Here is a 13,128-nt window from a genome sequence, read left to right as displayed (position 1 = left end):
CATTTCTGTTTGATATTCCGTCTTCTCAGTTGCTCACTTTCTAATTAATGCATTCATATGATCAATTATTATTTGAACAAATTACTTTCACAAGAAAAAATTAATAAAATAAAATTTCTTCATACTCTTTTTTCTTATATTATTTATATTTATTGATGTCTCATTGCAGCTCAAAAATTTTAAAATTGTTATTTTATTAATCTTTTGTTTTTTTTATAGTATTAACCCGTCGCAATACACGGGCAACTTCACTAGTACTTATTATATTCTTAAGAATGATGAAAATATATAAGAATATTTTTATTTCTCTCAAACTAGATAATTATCTGAAATATGTTCTTACTATTTGTTAATCAACTTATTTTTTATATTAGTAGTTACTTAGTTGTTACATATTATATGAATCTATTATTTTTATTGAAGATGAAGTTCAAATTCTTTCAGACAAACTAGAGTTTAGGTAAATTTTTTTTGATTGTTTATTTTTATAATTACGGAACTGGAGTTTCTTTAATTGTCTGTTTATATCTAGTAGAAAGTGAATGAAATAGAAACTAAATATGTGAAAGATGAATTAATATTTAATTATTATTTCTCACTTTTTTTTTATAATTTATTTCGATTTAGGATAGAGCAAAATTGATTACATAATTTACGGTCAAGAATTACTTCATCCCTTCTTACTTTGGATATAACAAATATATTCTATATGGACGGAATGATGACAAAATAGTAACAATCAAAATTAAGTACTATAATTTTTAAATTTTAGAAGACAAAATAAAATTTTTTTAAAAATAAAAAAGTAACATCCAACTGCTGATATTTAGTAATGAAGATTTTTCTAATTTTAACACCACAAAAGATAAATAGAGAAAGGCCCGATTGCCCTGCAAGGTTAACAATTTTCTTGCCAACCATACCCGACAACAACTAATATAACTTTTTTAAAATAATTTTTTAAAAAATATTTATTTGACAAAATAACTCTTTTAAAATTTTATTTGGCTAGCTAACCTTCTTTTTGCCAACTTTCTAATTATTCTTCTACTCTGGTACTGAGTTAGACGAAATAAAATTATTTGACTAAGTAAATTTTGATAGAATTATTTAACAAATTTTAATGGTTTATTTGAAAAAAAAAAAAAAAAATCCAACAAACAGGATAGGATAGTATCGGGTTGCCGGGTAGGGTTAAAAATTGCTTTGCAAACCCTACCCGACAACCTACTAGTGTATAATAATCTTTATTTTATCTATCCTGCCCTTCTCACAAGAAGAGCAGCTCTTCTTCTTCGTCTCTATCCTTGTAGTAGTGTTTCTCTCTCTCTCCCTCTCTCTCTCTCTCTCTCTTAGGGAGAAAAAGGGAGAAATGGGGAAGAAGGAGTTGTTGGCGTCGGCGCCATGGAGGGGGGAAGAGGAGGGGAAGGGCAACAAGTTCAAGGACGCGAAGCTCCGCGTCACGAACCGCCCCGGGGAGACGCCCACCATGCACGTCCCCACCAAGAACAAACCCCCGTCGAAGCGCCGCCATGGCCACGACGACGACGGCGACGACGACGACGACGACGACGATGTGGCCGAGATCGACCCCGAGCTCCGGTACAGCTTCCAGAGGAACTTCCAGGTCCCCCCTCCTCTTCAATTTAATTTCTTTCAATTTAATTTTGCCCCCATTTGGTCATAATTTCTTTTTGTGTTGATTTCATATGTATCCTTAAAAAAATTTGAAATTGCAGATTTATCCCTGTAAAGGTTTACTTATCAAAGTAATATGTCCTTTAAAGCTTCAAAATATGTAAATTTATCCCACAAACGCCTGCATGTTGAAGTAGACTCTTGGGTGAACTAGAGTTCAATTAAAAATTGCTTCGCATCTTTTCCGTTGTTTGTTTTTGTAGCTGCAGGACTGAAGTTTCTCCAATTCTGTTTTTTATTTGCCAGAAAGTGAATGACGGGAAAATTGAAATTCTCTATTGTTAATATTTTGTTATCTTCTCGCTCTTTTTATTCGTAGTTAACTTCGGCCTAACGTTGGTCGAAGTCAATTACGGTATTTTGGAGAGTTTGAGTTTCGATTGTAGGTGAAGTTTCAGTGAACCAAACAATGGAAATGGGCATTCACGGCAGAAAATCACTTCACCCCTATCAACTTTCGGTGAAACAGACACATCCTTCACTATCATTAGTTGTCTGTTAAATTTTCACCTTTTGGACTGTTAAGCTCTTGTAAAAAAAATCTTTTTTTTATAATTTCTTTTATAGCTTGTAATTTGTAGTTCACGTAGAGTGGCATGAAAATTAGAATAAAAATATTATAATTGATAACTGATTTTAAATATAAGTAGAAAGATATTTATCAAATAGTAGAATGGTCATTTTGTAGAAGAAAAGTCAACTTTAACCGGTCAACAAACAGAGAGGATAAATTTGCAAATTATGCTATTTGGGAGGGATATGTATGATATTTAAATCTCTATATAGGTATAACTATGCAATTTTATTACTTTGTAGGGATGTATATCCAATTGACCCCTTTTTTTTCTCTTTCCAATTTTCGGAGTTAACAATACAATTTAGAATATATTTTAATTAGTTTTCTTGTGGTTTTGTACATTTTTACTTTGTCATCCTATGGTTTGAAAAGTAGCACTTTGGTAACATCTGTTTTCTTTTTGTTTCTGTCTAACTGTGAGAATCTACTGTTAAATGGGATAGCAAAATGATAAAATATATTATAAAGCATGGGTGATGAATTACAAGATAGTACAATCCTATAATTTTCACTTCGTAAATGGTATCATTGTACTACTCTATTTGACGGCAGATCCTTACGGTGAAACAAAGATTAAAAAGCATGGGATAGCAAAGTGATCTCTTTTTAAACCACGTGTTGATAAAATACACCAAATTACAAGCCTATAATTTTCAGTTTATTGACTTGTAGTTAGTAAATTGTATCATTTTGCTACCCTATTTAGTAGCAAATCTTTATGGTGAAATAAAAAGAAAGCTACAGGGTAGCAAAGCGACACTTTTCAGGCCATAGAAAATGCTCTAGACCACGCGAGGGCTAATTGAACGTTTCCATCTTGATACTTTAAGATTTTCCTCTGTCGATGGTTGAACGTTTCCATCTTGATAGTTTTTTTGTAGGTTATTCTAGTTTTAAACAAGTAATAAATTGCTTGTTTCCTTTTTGTGCCAAGAAGAGTTGCCCTGTTGGGGTTTTGAGAACTCCCCCATCTCGAGACCTATCAAACAGAGATTGGATCTGTTGGTTTTTCACATTAGACATGTTAAATTGTGGAGCGATTATCATTGTATGGTTGCTCTACATGTTCATGCTTACTGAAATTATTGCAATGCACTAGTTTGTCGCACAATTTTCCTAGGTGTATCTATATGAGATTGGATTGTGTTGATTTTCATTTTATAATTTATTCGAACATGAAATCATTTTTGTTAAGGTTTTAAGTATGGCCATTATCAGGCCGGGCTAATTATCAGTAGCCTATATCACTGCACCTGGTTCCAAATAGGTGTTGATCAAGTGAATTTGAGAAAACGAATCAAATTTCAACATTTTCCATTTACTTTTTATATACCATAATCTGGCTCAGAGGTCTACTGATGGCTAATCTAGTATTCCTTTACATGTTATGAGTTAAATTTGAAATTTCATCTTAACATTTTATACATTTGTTCCTGAAGAATGGGGATTGATTTGTTCTCAAGAGATATGAACACCTCTATTGTTTAAATGCAGCTGCATAGGATTAGTTAAAGGATTGAATAATTTTTTACTGAGCTTCAACCTATATATTTTGACCGAAACCATTTATTGGAAATTCTTTCCGTATCCATATTTATACTAAACATCAAATTTATGTTTCTTTCCTAATGGCCAATGGTAAATATTGGAGAGTCCTTTTCTTCAGAAACTGCCTGGTTGTATTGTTTAGACAAAAATTTTATGGAAATGCCTATGCTGTAGATTAATTATAGAAATCACCAAAAATTTAAGGTGGGGGTTTTGATAACTATGTGAGAAAAACCTATAATGTTTGAGACTTTATTGCCTATGCATTAACTGGGGACAATAATGATCAGTGCAAATTGAACAAGCTTTCTAAATGTAGTGATAAAATTAAAACAACTACTTTTATTCAAAACATTTGAAAGAACCTTTTCGCGAATATTCAACTGATTTGAACTAGTCTAAACTGCTAAACAAAGAGGTATTTCCGCAATGTGCGTGTTCACTTGTTGCAGCTGCTTGGCCATTGATTTTCTAATTAAATGTTTCTTTACATGTTTGCAGTTTCTACAGAGGGTTTTCAGCATCGATACTGTTGTGAAGCCTCTCCCTCCTGCTATGGCATACAATGTTTCTCGCAATCTGCACTTTTTCCTTCGCATCTTCACACAGTTTTGGGGTAAGTTTCTGCTGTTGATATGGGATATGTATAGCATGTGGAGGTAACTGCATGTTACATTCACTCTATGCTTGTGGTTTTACAAATGTTCCATCATATCTTAAATAACTTTTTAATGTTAATCATTTTAAATTATTTGGTCCTTTTGGAAGTCAAGCGGTGTTATATTTGTGAAGTATTAGTTTTGTATCCTATATTATGTTGTTATTATATAGTTAATATCACTGCATGAGCTTGCGCTACGAGCAATTAATAGGTCTCGTATGTGCGATTCACATTATTGAGTTACATAATATGGTTCCTATTGCAGCATGTGCTGCAGACGGATTACTTGGTGTTCAATTAATTATAAGATCGATCAATACTAAGCTACCACTAGTTTTCTAGGCATTTCGGAAGGGACGGTGACAAATTGATAGCTAGAATAATTGATTACTGCCCAAATGTTGCTTAAAATACGTATGTCAATCAGAAAATTGTTAGGTGTCAGTAAGTATCCAATGCCTATGTGACCAACCAATATCTTCTCATGAATTATTTATCCAAAGCTGCAGAATCTGTGCGAGACTAGGAGACTCCTTAGGTTGGTACTTTCCGATGTACTAGCTGTGGTAATTTAAATCACACCATTAGAGGTGATCTAGAATATTTTGAACATCTAGAACCTGAAGAACACAATTTTGCGAGCTCTTTTACCTATGTGTCGAAATGTCTCAAAATTGACAATTTTAATAGTAGACTATAAGGATTCATTAGATTGGTGATGGACGATGATCTAGCTTTGTTGAATCATACGAAAGGCTGAAAACTCAATAATTTACGTACAAATATTATAGCCATTGATATTTACATTATAATTATTTTCATACTTATTTCCAAATCATTATCCATTCCAATTCTGCTAACTATTATTTAGCTCAAAAATGGTAGGACTCTCTTTCCAGGTAAGTTTGTTATAGTTGCTCGCATTATCGCATAGTTGTTGGAAATCATTTAGTGAAAGTAAGTGTGATGAAAAGGTAGTTATGATCGCTGAATTTATGCTCTCCTGCAGATCCTGAGGGGATTGCCGGTGCGCAGAAGTCACTTGGACTAGGGCAGGAAGAGAAGGGCCGCCGAGTTCGCTGAGGATGGTTCTTTTTATGTTTTTGTTAGTGGAACTGTGATTGTCAACTCTTACCAAAATGCGCGTCATCTTAATCTTGGATTGTCTTTCGTAGTTTATAATACTATTCCAACTTAAATTATTTTTGTGTTAAGTATTGAGATCGTTCTATTTATGCAGAGCAATTCGAAAAAGCACTAATAACTTTTTCATAAGAGCCTCCTCTTCAGCTACTATTTTCTTAAAACTCGTGCTTTTGGTGCACGCGAGTGCGTTTCATCCTCTTGAGAGAGACAGGCCTTTTGTTTTCCAAGCATTTGGTTCCTAGAAGCGATTATCTGCAAAGTGCTTCATGTGAATGCCTCTTTATGACACCGTAGCTGTTTTGACCTCTCTATGTGTTTGTATGTGTGTTTGCTTCATGGATTTTTCCGAAACTTTTGGTTAAGTACTAGCAACTATCTATATTTATAATTTGGTTGATTTTCAAGGTCCTGTTTGTAACTTTGCATACATCAATCTCAACATAGTGGTTGAAAGAAAATTAAGTATGGATCGTTAGATAGTTAATGTGCGGGCCTATTTTAAAACGGCCTATAGTTCAGGTGGTCTCCATACATTTTCTCCTCATGGATCATAAAAACCATGCACTTGAGGCCATTGTATTAAGAGCTATGCTACGCTACAACCCTTTTATTACGACCCTTGTCATTAAGAGTTTTTTTTTTTTTTTTTTACTTTTTTTTTTTTGAAAAAAAAATTAAAATCCCTTAGATAAGGAGTTGTAGTGTTGTACAAGATTGAAGAGATTACAATTATTTAGATTGTAGATTTAGCATTTCTCTTATATTAATACATTGCGCTAACTCTATGATATAATTTGAGTATTAATAACTTATCAGGTTCAGATTCAGAACCTTTATAGATCCAAATTGGATCTGATCCATTTTATACCTTATCGGATGGGAAAAAATATATATTATTGTTTGTGCTGTAGTAGAGAGCAAAAGTAAAATTCTGTCCCTCCAATTAAGTGTTTCTAATATCGCAACAAAATTAAACTGTTAGAAGTATTTCACTGTTTTAATATAATGAGCGTTGTTTAAACAGCAGTTCATGAATTACCAATACACGTTATAGGATTGATTCAGTATTTAGGACTATTTAATACCATCAACCAAAAAGGATTAGAGAAAAAGTAAATAAAAATATATTTCTCATCATTGCGATCTATATATTTTTAATGAAAATAAATTTAATATTTTTTGCATTGCATTTTCTCGTTACAATGTCAAATGGTGCCTTAGTTTGTATGAAATAGTATTAAAAAAGATTGTTGCAAATGGTGCATTTTTATTAATGAGATTATAATAGTGGGAAATTTAAAAAATAGAGTATTCAAGAAAAAGGTTCAGAAACTAAACTGCAGTATTAGAATAGTGTAGGACCTATCTATACATTTCACTCAAAAGTTTAGAAACTTTCTTGCAATTCGAGAATAGTGTAGGGGCTATCCATACATTTTACTCAAAAGTTGAGTAACTAAATTGAAATATTAGAAGAGTTCAGGGGCTATATATACATTTACCCCCTATCGTCCACCTCCGAGGCTCTATACCCGACTCCGAGAGAGAGAGAGAGAGAGAGAGAGCGCTGTAGATCGATCGAGCTCGGATTCGAGGTCATCAATGGGGATCCTCGGCGACCACATCGAGGAGGTGAAGGAGCACTGGAGGAAGAACTTCGCCTTCCTCGACTATTACAAGAAGCTCTACGGCAGGGAGAAGCCGCTCCCCAAGTGGACCGACGCCGACGTCGAGGAGTTCATCGCCTCCGATCCCGTATACGGCCCCCAGGTATAGCAATCCCATCGATTCGGTTGATCGATCCCCCCCCCACCACCCCCCCCACTTGTTAGGGTTTCAGTTTTTGCAATCGATTTGATGCTTCTAGGGTTTAATCTGATGTATCCGTATGTTTACGTTTAGTTCTTGATTTGAGTGTGTTTATTTGTTGATTTGAATCGATTTGTCGTGTTTGGTTTTGATTAGTATGTGCAGTACTGTTTGATGAAGCGCTATGATAACATTGCCCAGCAGATTGTTTCTGCAGCAGGATCGGAAGCACCAAATTGGAACTTCTGCTTTTGAGACTTTGAATCTCATTTCTGCTTGCTTCCCGCTATAGCAGACTCGGACGAAATATGTGCAAACCCTACAATTTTCATGATTCGCTGCCAAATTCTCTGGTAAAGCCTACTCCTTTGAAAGGAGAAGGAAAACCGCTGCTAAAACCTGTTTCTACTCCTGTGTTAAGCAGCAGCAGGTTCTGAGCATTTGGCAAAGGAATTAATCCGAAACTTCCGCTGCTGCTGCTGCTGCTGCACAAACGAAAATGAGATATTGAACCTTCAAAAGCAGAAGCTCCAATTTGGTGCTTTTGATTCCATAGCGAAAAAAGCTGTTGTGGATATGTTAATAAAGTGCTCCTAATAGCGTTCCTGACAAAACACTTTATCAAACAACATTATACCCTAACTCAGGTCCAAACAGGTCCCAAGTCTTTAAACCCAGCCTCAGTTCTCTACAGGTGGCAGTGGTCTTCCTTCACTGCACAAATGTGTAGAAAGACATTCTCATACTGCATTTCCCCGTAGGTTTCTAATGATAAAATTTGAGGCTCGTACCCTTTTTGAGTTGTACAATAATGGTTGAAAATTTAAAGCCATGGTAGCACATATTTACAATTTAAAATTACAAGAAGTTGGAATGTGCAGACCAAGAAGTACTGACACTCCTAGCTTTGGGTTGTTATGTGTTTCTTGCTATCTAGCCTATCTGATATGGTACACTGCATTGTTCAATGGCTGATTGTACTTGCCAAAAGGCATCAGGTTGTTGTACAAAATGGGCAAAATGGGCATGTTAAGCATCAAAAACTAAATAGTTTTGTTTGAGAGTAATTTTAAGAGTGGATAGTGTTATCTTTGGTAGAGTGTACAATTCTTTATCTGTAGTTACATTCTTGTTGTATTCTGCACATAATAGCAGATCTTACCAAAGCATTTGTTATCTAACTCCATTTTTCCCCTCTGTTTACAACTTTCTTTGGTGCGAGTGCGCGAGTTCGCGTCCATCTTTGTATGTGCTTATGTTTATATGTTCCCTCACATACATAATTTAACTTTATTTTGGTCATTTTGGTCTCCGACTGCATCACAAGTACAGTTAGGATAAAACAGTTGAGGATCGAACCTAGAATTTTCATTTAGAGAAACCCATGTTGAGGCTTATATATGCTAGTAACATAATCTTGAATGCTTCACTGAAACTGTTTTACTTTGACCCTTTTCTTTTTTGTTTTCTTAATGTTCAGTCGTCAGAATATCTTTCTGGTTCTAATCATGACAACCTTTTGTTGTGGCGTCTCTAAATAAATATCTTGGCCCTTTTAGTTGAAAGCTTTAAGGGAATCAAGGAAGTTTGCAATTGCTGGAGCCCTTGTTGGTGCTGCTCATTTAGGAGGTGTTTCCTTCAAATATTCGAAGAGCCCACATGGTATGGTATCTGGCACCTTTGTTTTAACAGTGCACACCAATTTTGTGTCGAAATTCATATTTTGGCTCAAATGGTCTCTTGTTGTTTTGGTTCTTGATAGCAATATTGTATCATTTGGAAAGCGATGTGTTAATATCACAATTGTTGGTGCTAATCTTCTGCTTTATTCTCTGAAAAGATTTTCAGCAGATACTCCATAAGTTTAGATTGTCTGTTAAATGGTTCATAAAGCTATGAGACATTTCTTTTTCAAATTGCTAGGTTTTCTTAGGTTGTGCTGAAGACTAACAACAATTTACTGCACTTAAATTGCCGTGTTAAGCTTAAGCCTGATAAATGGTTGATCCTTTCTTGGAAAATTATTGTGTGAAGAATATTGGTAAGACTCAGCATACGGTGTTTGCTAATTTGAGTGACTTTGATATGTGATAGTTTAATGAATTCTATTTGTCAGGCTATTTATGAGGGTCTCATCTAACATTCAAATGATGGTTAAAGCTTCACAAAATCTAGTTTCCATACATTGACCTATATTTGGAAGCAATATATGGTTTTTAATTTTTAGGTGTACTTGCTCGGAATCGTACTTCTCTGTTGTGGAAAGATATATTTATCCAAACAGCATCAAAGTGAATTAATAATGCTAATTGTTAATAAAGCATACTTCTTTTCTTAATAATGTTTTAATTACGGCTTTGGTTCCTACAGGTGTAGTTCTGGCGACGGGTTTTGGAGCCCTCTGTGGTGCCGTCTTTGGAGCCGAAGTAGCAGAGCACTGGAATCAACTCTACAAGATTGACAAACAGGCGGCTAATCTCAGGTTCCTCTATTGGTGGGAGGATAAAACCCTAGGTTAGTTCTCTAAGATCCTGTCTTCTGTTGTTTCTTTTTATGCAGTTTTCACCTCTAGTTCATAACCAAGAATCCAAGAAAAGCTTAGAACCATTCATACGATGTTTGTGGAGCTTTGTATATTCTAAGAATCTTTTCAAAGTAGCTCAAAAATCTATTGCTAACCGTTTTGTGATTATGATGTGATGTTACAAAGAAAAATGGTCATTATTTGGGAGCTATTTAAGGAAGGCCTAATGTTTTTCTTCTCTAATGCGTATGTAGTTTCTCTGATTGCTTCTATTATCTTTATTGTATCTTTTATGTTTGTCTACAGGAAAATGAAGAAATCAAACTCATGTTCGTTTCCTGCATCTGGATCAGTAGTTTAACAAAATGTGAATTGTGAGTTCCGGCAATCGGTATTAGAACTATATTTTGGCTTCGTGTATGCTACCTCTCAAATAAATAGCATGCTGTGTGGCAACAGTTATATTTGTGTTTTTAAAGTGCTATTTTCTGCTATTATGTTGTCATGTTTTCTCTTCTAAATCATCATTATGTCGCTTTTTACCTCTTTATCTGAGCAGTACCGGTCAAATGTTTTAAATTATACTCTGTTTACATTATATCGTCTTTTAATTTATCTCTCTTTGGATAAGTTGTGAGGCTGTTTGAGGTTTACTAGTAGGAGGTTTCTCTTTTGGAATACTTGAGCAGTGAATTATATTTTTGATGGATAAAAGAGAAATATTGGGGTATTTTTCTAGATCTGCTAACTGAGCTGAGTTTTTTTTTTTTTTTCTAAAAAAAGCTAAGCAGGGACCTTTTTGAAACATTATGTTGTCATATATTAATTAGTGACAAATTCTAGGGGGTTATTCATCTAAGCAGCGATAATCTTAATGATTATGGAGATAACAGTGATTAGTAGTGGGGACTGATAATTGTAATGATCAAGGGTAAATAAAAAAAAGGGCAAGAAAGTTGTTTGAGAAATTAGGCAAAGAACCCTAAACTGATATGTGGAGACCTTTCTGTAGATGAATATGAACCTGTAAAAGCATGGACTAGCTGTTTTCCAAAGATGGCAAGAAATGACTTGATCCTATTTACAAATTGTAGAATTGCCTAGGTTACCTTGTAAGATTCTCAGAAACTTTGCTTTTGTTCTTTGTTTCACACACAAATGGAGACCAAAATATTATGTTGTTTCATCTATTTGAGTGATTAGAAGTACTGTAGAAGGTTAGGCAGCCATCACTACTACAGATACAAGATTTAGTGGCGACAAATGTCGCCACCATAGCCAACATTGTCGCCACTAAAAACGTTTTGGCGGCGACAATCTGTCGCCGCATGCCGCCGCCTAAAACCCCGTCGGTAAAACTATTTGGTGGCGACAATGTGTCACCGCTATAAGTTAGATAATTAGCGGCGACAAATGGTCGCCGCGAAAAGTTAGATAATTAGTGGCGACATACCGTCGCCGCTAAAAGTTAGATAATTAGCGGCGACAAATAAGTGTCGCCGCGAAAAGTTAGATAATTAGCGGCGAGACTTTTTTATGACCAGTTTTATGGTAGCGACTATTATCGCCACCATTTTCTGATATAAAATTAATTTTTTTAAAAAATATAATTGGTAGTAATAGATATTATTGATTTAGTATAAATTGCTAAAAAATAACATATAGTTATAAAAATTTCTCATTCTTAAATTTTAACCTTTAATTTCAATTTAAGCTTCTCAAAACCAAATAAAATTTGGGACAAAGAGAGCCGATTCTCATAAATATGAGAGAAAGCTTTCCAAACAAACGACAGATCAACAATCAGAAATTCTACATTTTGCATCGAATTGTGTCTCTCACAACATAAAGAAGTTTGGGACAATATATATAAGTAAAACTGAATCATCATATATAAGTAAAATAATCACCCAACAAAACCAAAAAACAAAACACAATAATAGTGTTTTTGTCATTTCCACATGCTATCAAATGTAAAGTTTTCAAAATATGCCTAAATTTTTAAACTTGATTCAATACATCACCAATGACCTGCCAAAATATTTCTCATCACCACCTCTTATAAATCTGCAAACAAAAATGAAGAAAAATTAGCTTTTCAACATTTGTTGATTCCTGAATTTATAACGCAAACAATATAAAAATAAAGAGGCCAAGTACGTAGATAACAATGTTTTCTATGAACTATATAACAGCCAGAAATCGACATTAATTCAATTCATGTAACCAAATATTGAGCATTAAGAGTAACACAGAAATTGAGTAACTTTGAGAAATCAGAATAATAATTACAAATATGACTAATATTACATAAAAAGAAATTACAAAATAGTAAGATGTGAACGCGAATGAAGTAACAAGTTACTAATGCGAATGAAGTAACAAGTAACAAGTAACAAGTAACAAGTAACGTTTATTTCAGCTCATATTTCAATCACAAACAAAACAATCAGATTTGAAGCGCTTCAAATCTTATTTTCTTAATCGTACAGTATTAGATATGATNTATGTATATGTATATATATATGTATATATATATATATGTATATATATATATATGTATATATATATATATATATATATATATATATATATGGTGATTGAAACTTGAGATTGAAGAGAGTGGTCCCTTTGTTGGGAGAGAGAGAGAGAGAGAGAGAGAGAGAGAGAGAGAGAGAGAGAGAGGCAATGAAGAGTTGCAGGAGAGGAGTTAAATCATAGTAGATGGTATAATGTAGTGTGTGCATATGAAAAGAATAGACCAGGAGAAATCATTGTCTAGACCTAGACCACAACGTCAACCGTGTGGATCGCAACCCTCAGAAGTTGCCACGATATGTTATTACTTATCAGATACTCAATCGCCAAATAACTTTGTCATTCACTGATGATATGTGGCGACTTCTCAGCGTCTGTCTCAGAATGACATTCTAGTCAATACTCTAATCCTAATTCTAGAGCAATTCAAATGTGTTGAAGGAACATCAATGCAAATGTATAATCTCCCCTCTTTTTTCCTTTTTTCTTTTGGTTAATATGCTTGTAAAGATGCATTCAACACAATGATTTCTTACCCCATCAACATCTTATGTATTATAAAAACATCATCATCATGTAGGGTGCAATCCATTGGAGAGTTAGATATTGAGCCATAAATGCTATATA

The 13,128-nt window shown here is 34.2% G+C and overlaps 2 protein-coding genes across 2 annotated transcripts; both read left to right on the top strand.

The window, feature by feature from the left end:
• Positions 1,280–5,759, top strand: LOC109709765. Its single transcript, XM_020232081.1, has 3 exons — positions 1,280–1,627; positions 4,325–4,439; positions 5,494–5,759. The coding sequence occupies exons 1-3, from the start codon at positions 1,373–1,375 to the stop codon at positions 5,565–5,567; spliced, it is 444 nt and encodes a 147-aa protein (XP_020087670.1). The 5' UTR covers positions 1,280–1,372; the 3' UTR covers positions 5,568–5,759.
• LOC109709779 (succinate dehydrogenase subunit 6, mitochondrial) lies at positions 7,138–10,561 on the top strand. The gene is made up of 4 exons (XM_020232098.1): positions 7,138–7,400; positions 8,999–9,101; positions 9,810–9,953; positions 10,270–10,561. The coding sequence occupies exons 1-4, from the start codon at positions 7,233–7,235 to the stop codon at positions 10,275–10,277; spliced, it is 423 nt and encodes a 140-aa protein (XP_020087687.1). The 5' UTR covers positions 7,138–7,232; the 3' UTR covers positions 10,278–10,561.

The sequence above is a fragment of the Ananas comosus genome, linkage group 5 (genome assembly GCF_001540865.1).
Source record: "Ananas comosus cultivar F153 linkage group 5, ASM154086v1, whole genome shotgun sequence".
In the NCBI taxonomy this organism is placed as follows: Eukaryota; Viridiplantae; Streptophyta; class Magnoliopsida; order Poales; family Bromeliaceae; genus Ananas; species Ananas comosus.
Note: the sequence above shows the minus strand (reverse complement) of the source record. Positions and strands in the feature narration are given on the sequence as shown.

What these genes read in the sequence shown, in the direction of transcription:
- LOC109709765 (XM_020232081.1), top strand. Translation starts at nt 1,373, where the DNA reads ATGGGGAAGAAGGAGTTGTTGGCGTCGGCGCCATGGAGGGGGGAAGAG. An exon ending in GCTTCCAGAGGAACTTCCAG is followed by an intron (nt 1,628 to 4,324) that starts GTCCCCCCTCCT and finishes ACATGTTTGCAG; the next exon opens with TTTCTACAGAGGGTTTTCAG. An exon ending in CATCTTCACACAGTTTTGGG is followed by an intron (nt 4,440 to 5,493) that starts GTAAGTTTCTGC and finishes GCTCTCCTGCAG; the next exon opens with ATCCTGAGGGGATTGCCGGT.
- LOC109709779 (XM_020232098.1), top strand. Translation starts at nt 7,233, where the DNA reads ATGGGGATCCTCGGCGACCACATCGAGGAGGTGAAGGAGCACTGGAGG. An exon ending in ATCCCGTATACGGCCCCCAG is followed by an intron (nt 7,401 to 8,998) that starts GTATAGCAATCC and finishes TGGCCCTTTTAG; the next exon opens with TTGAAAGCTTTAAGGGAATC. An exon ending in ATATTCGAAGAGCCCACATG is followed by an intron (nt 9,102 to 9,809) that starts GTATGGTATCTG and finishes TGGTTCCTACAG; the next exon opens with GTGTAGTTCTGGCGACGGGT.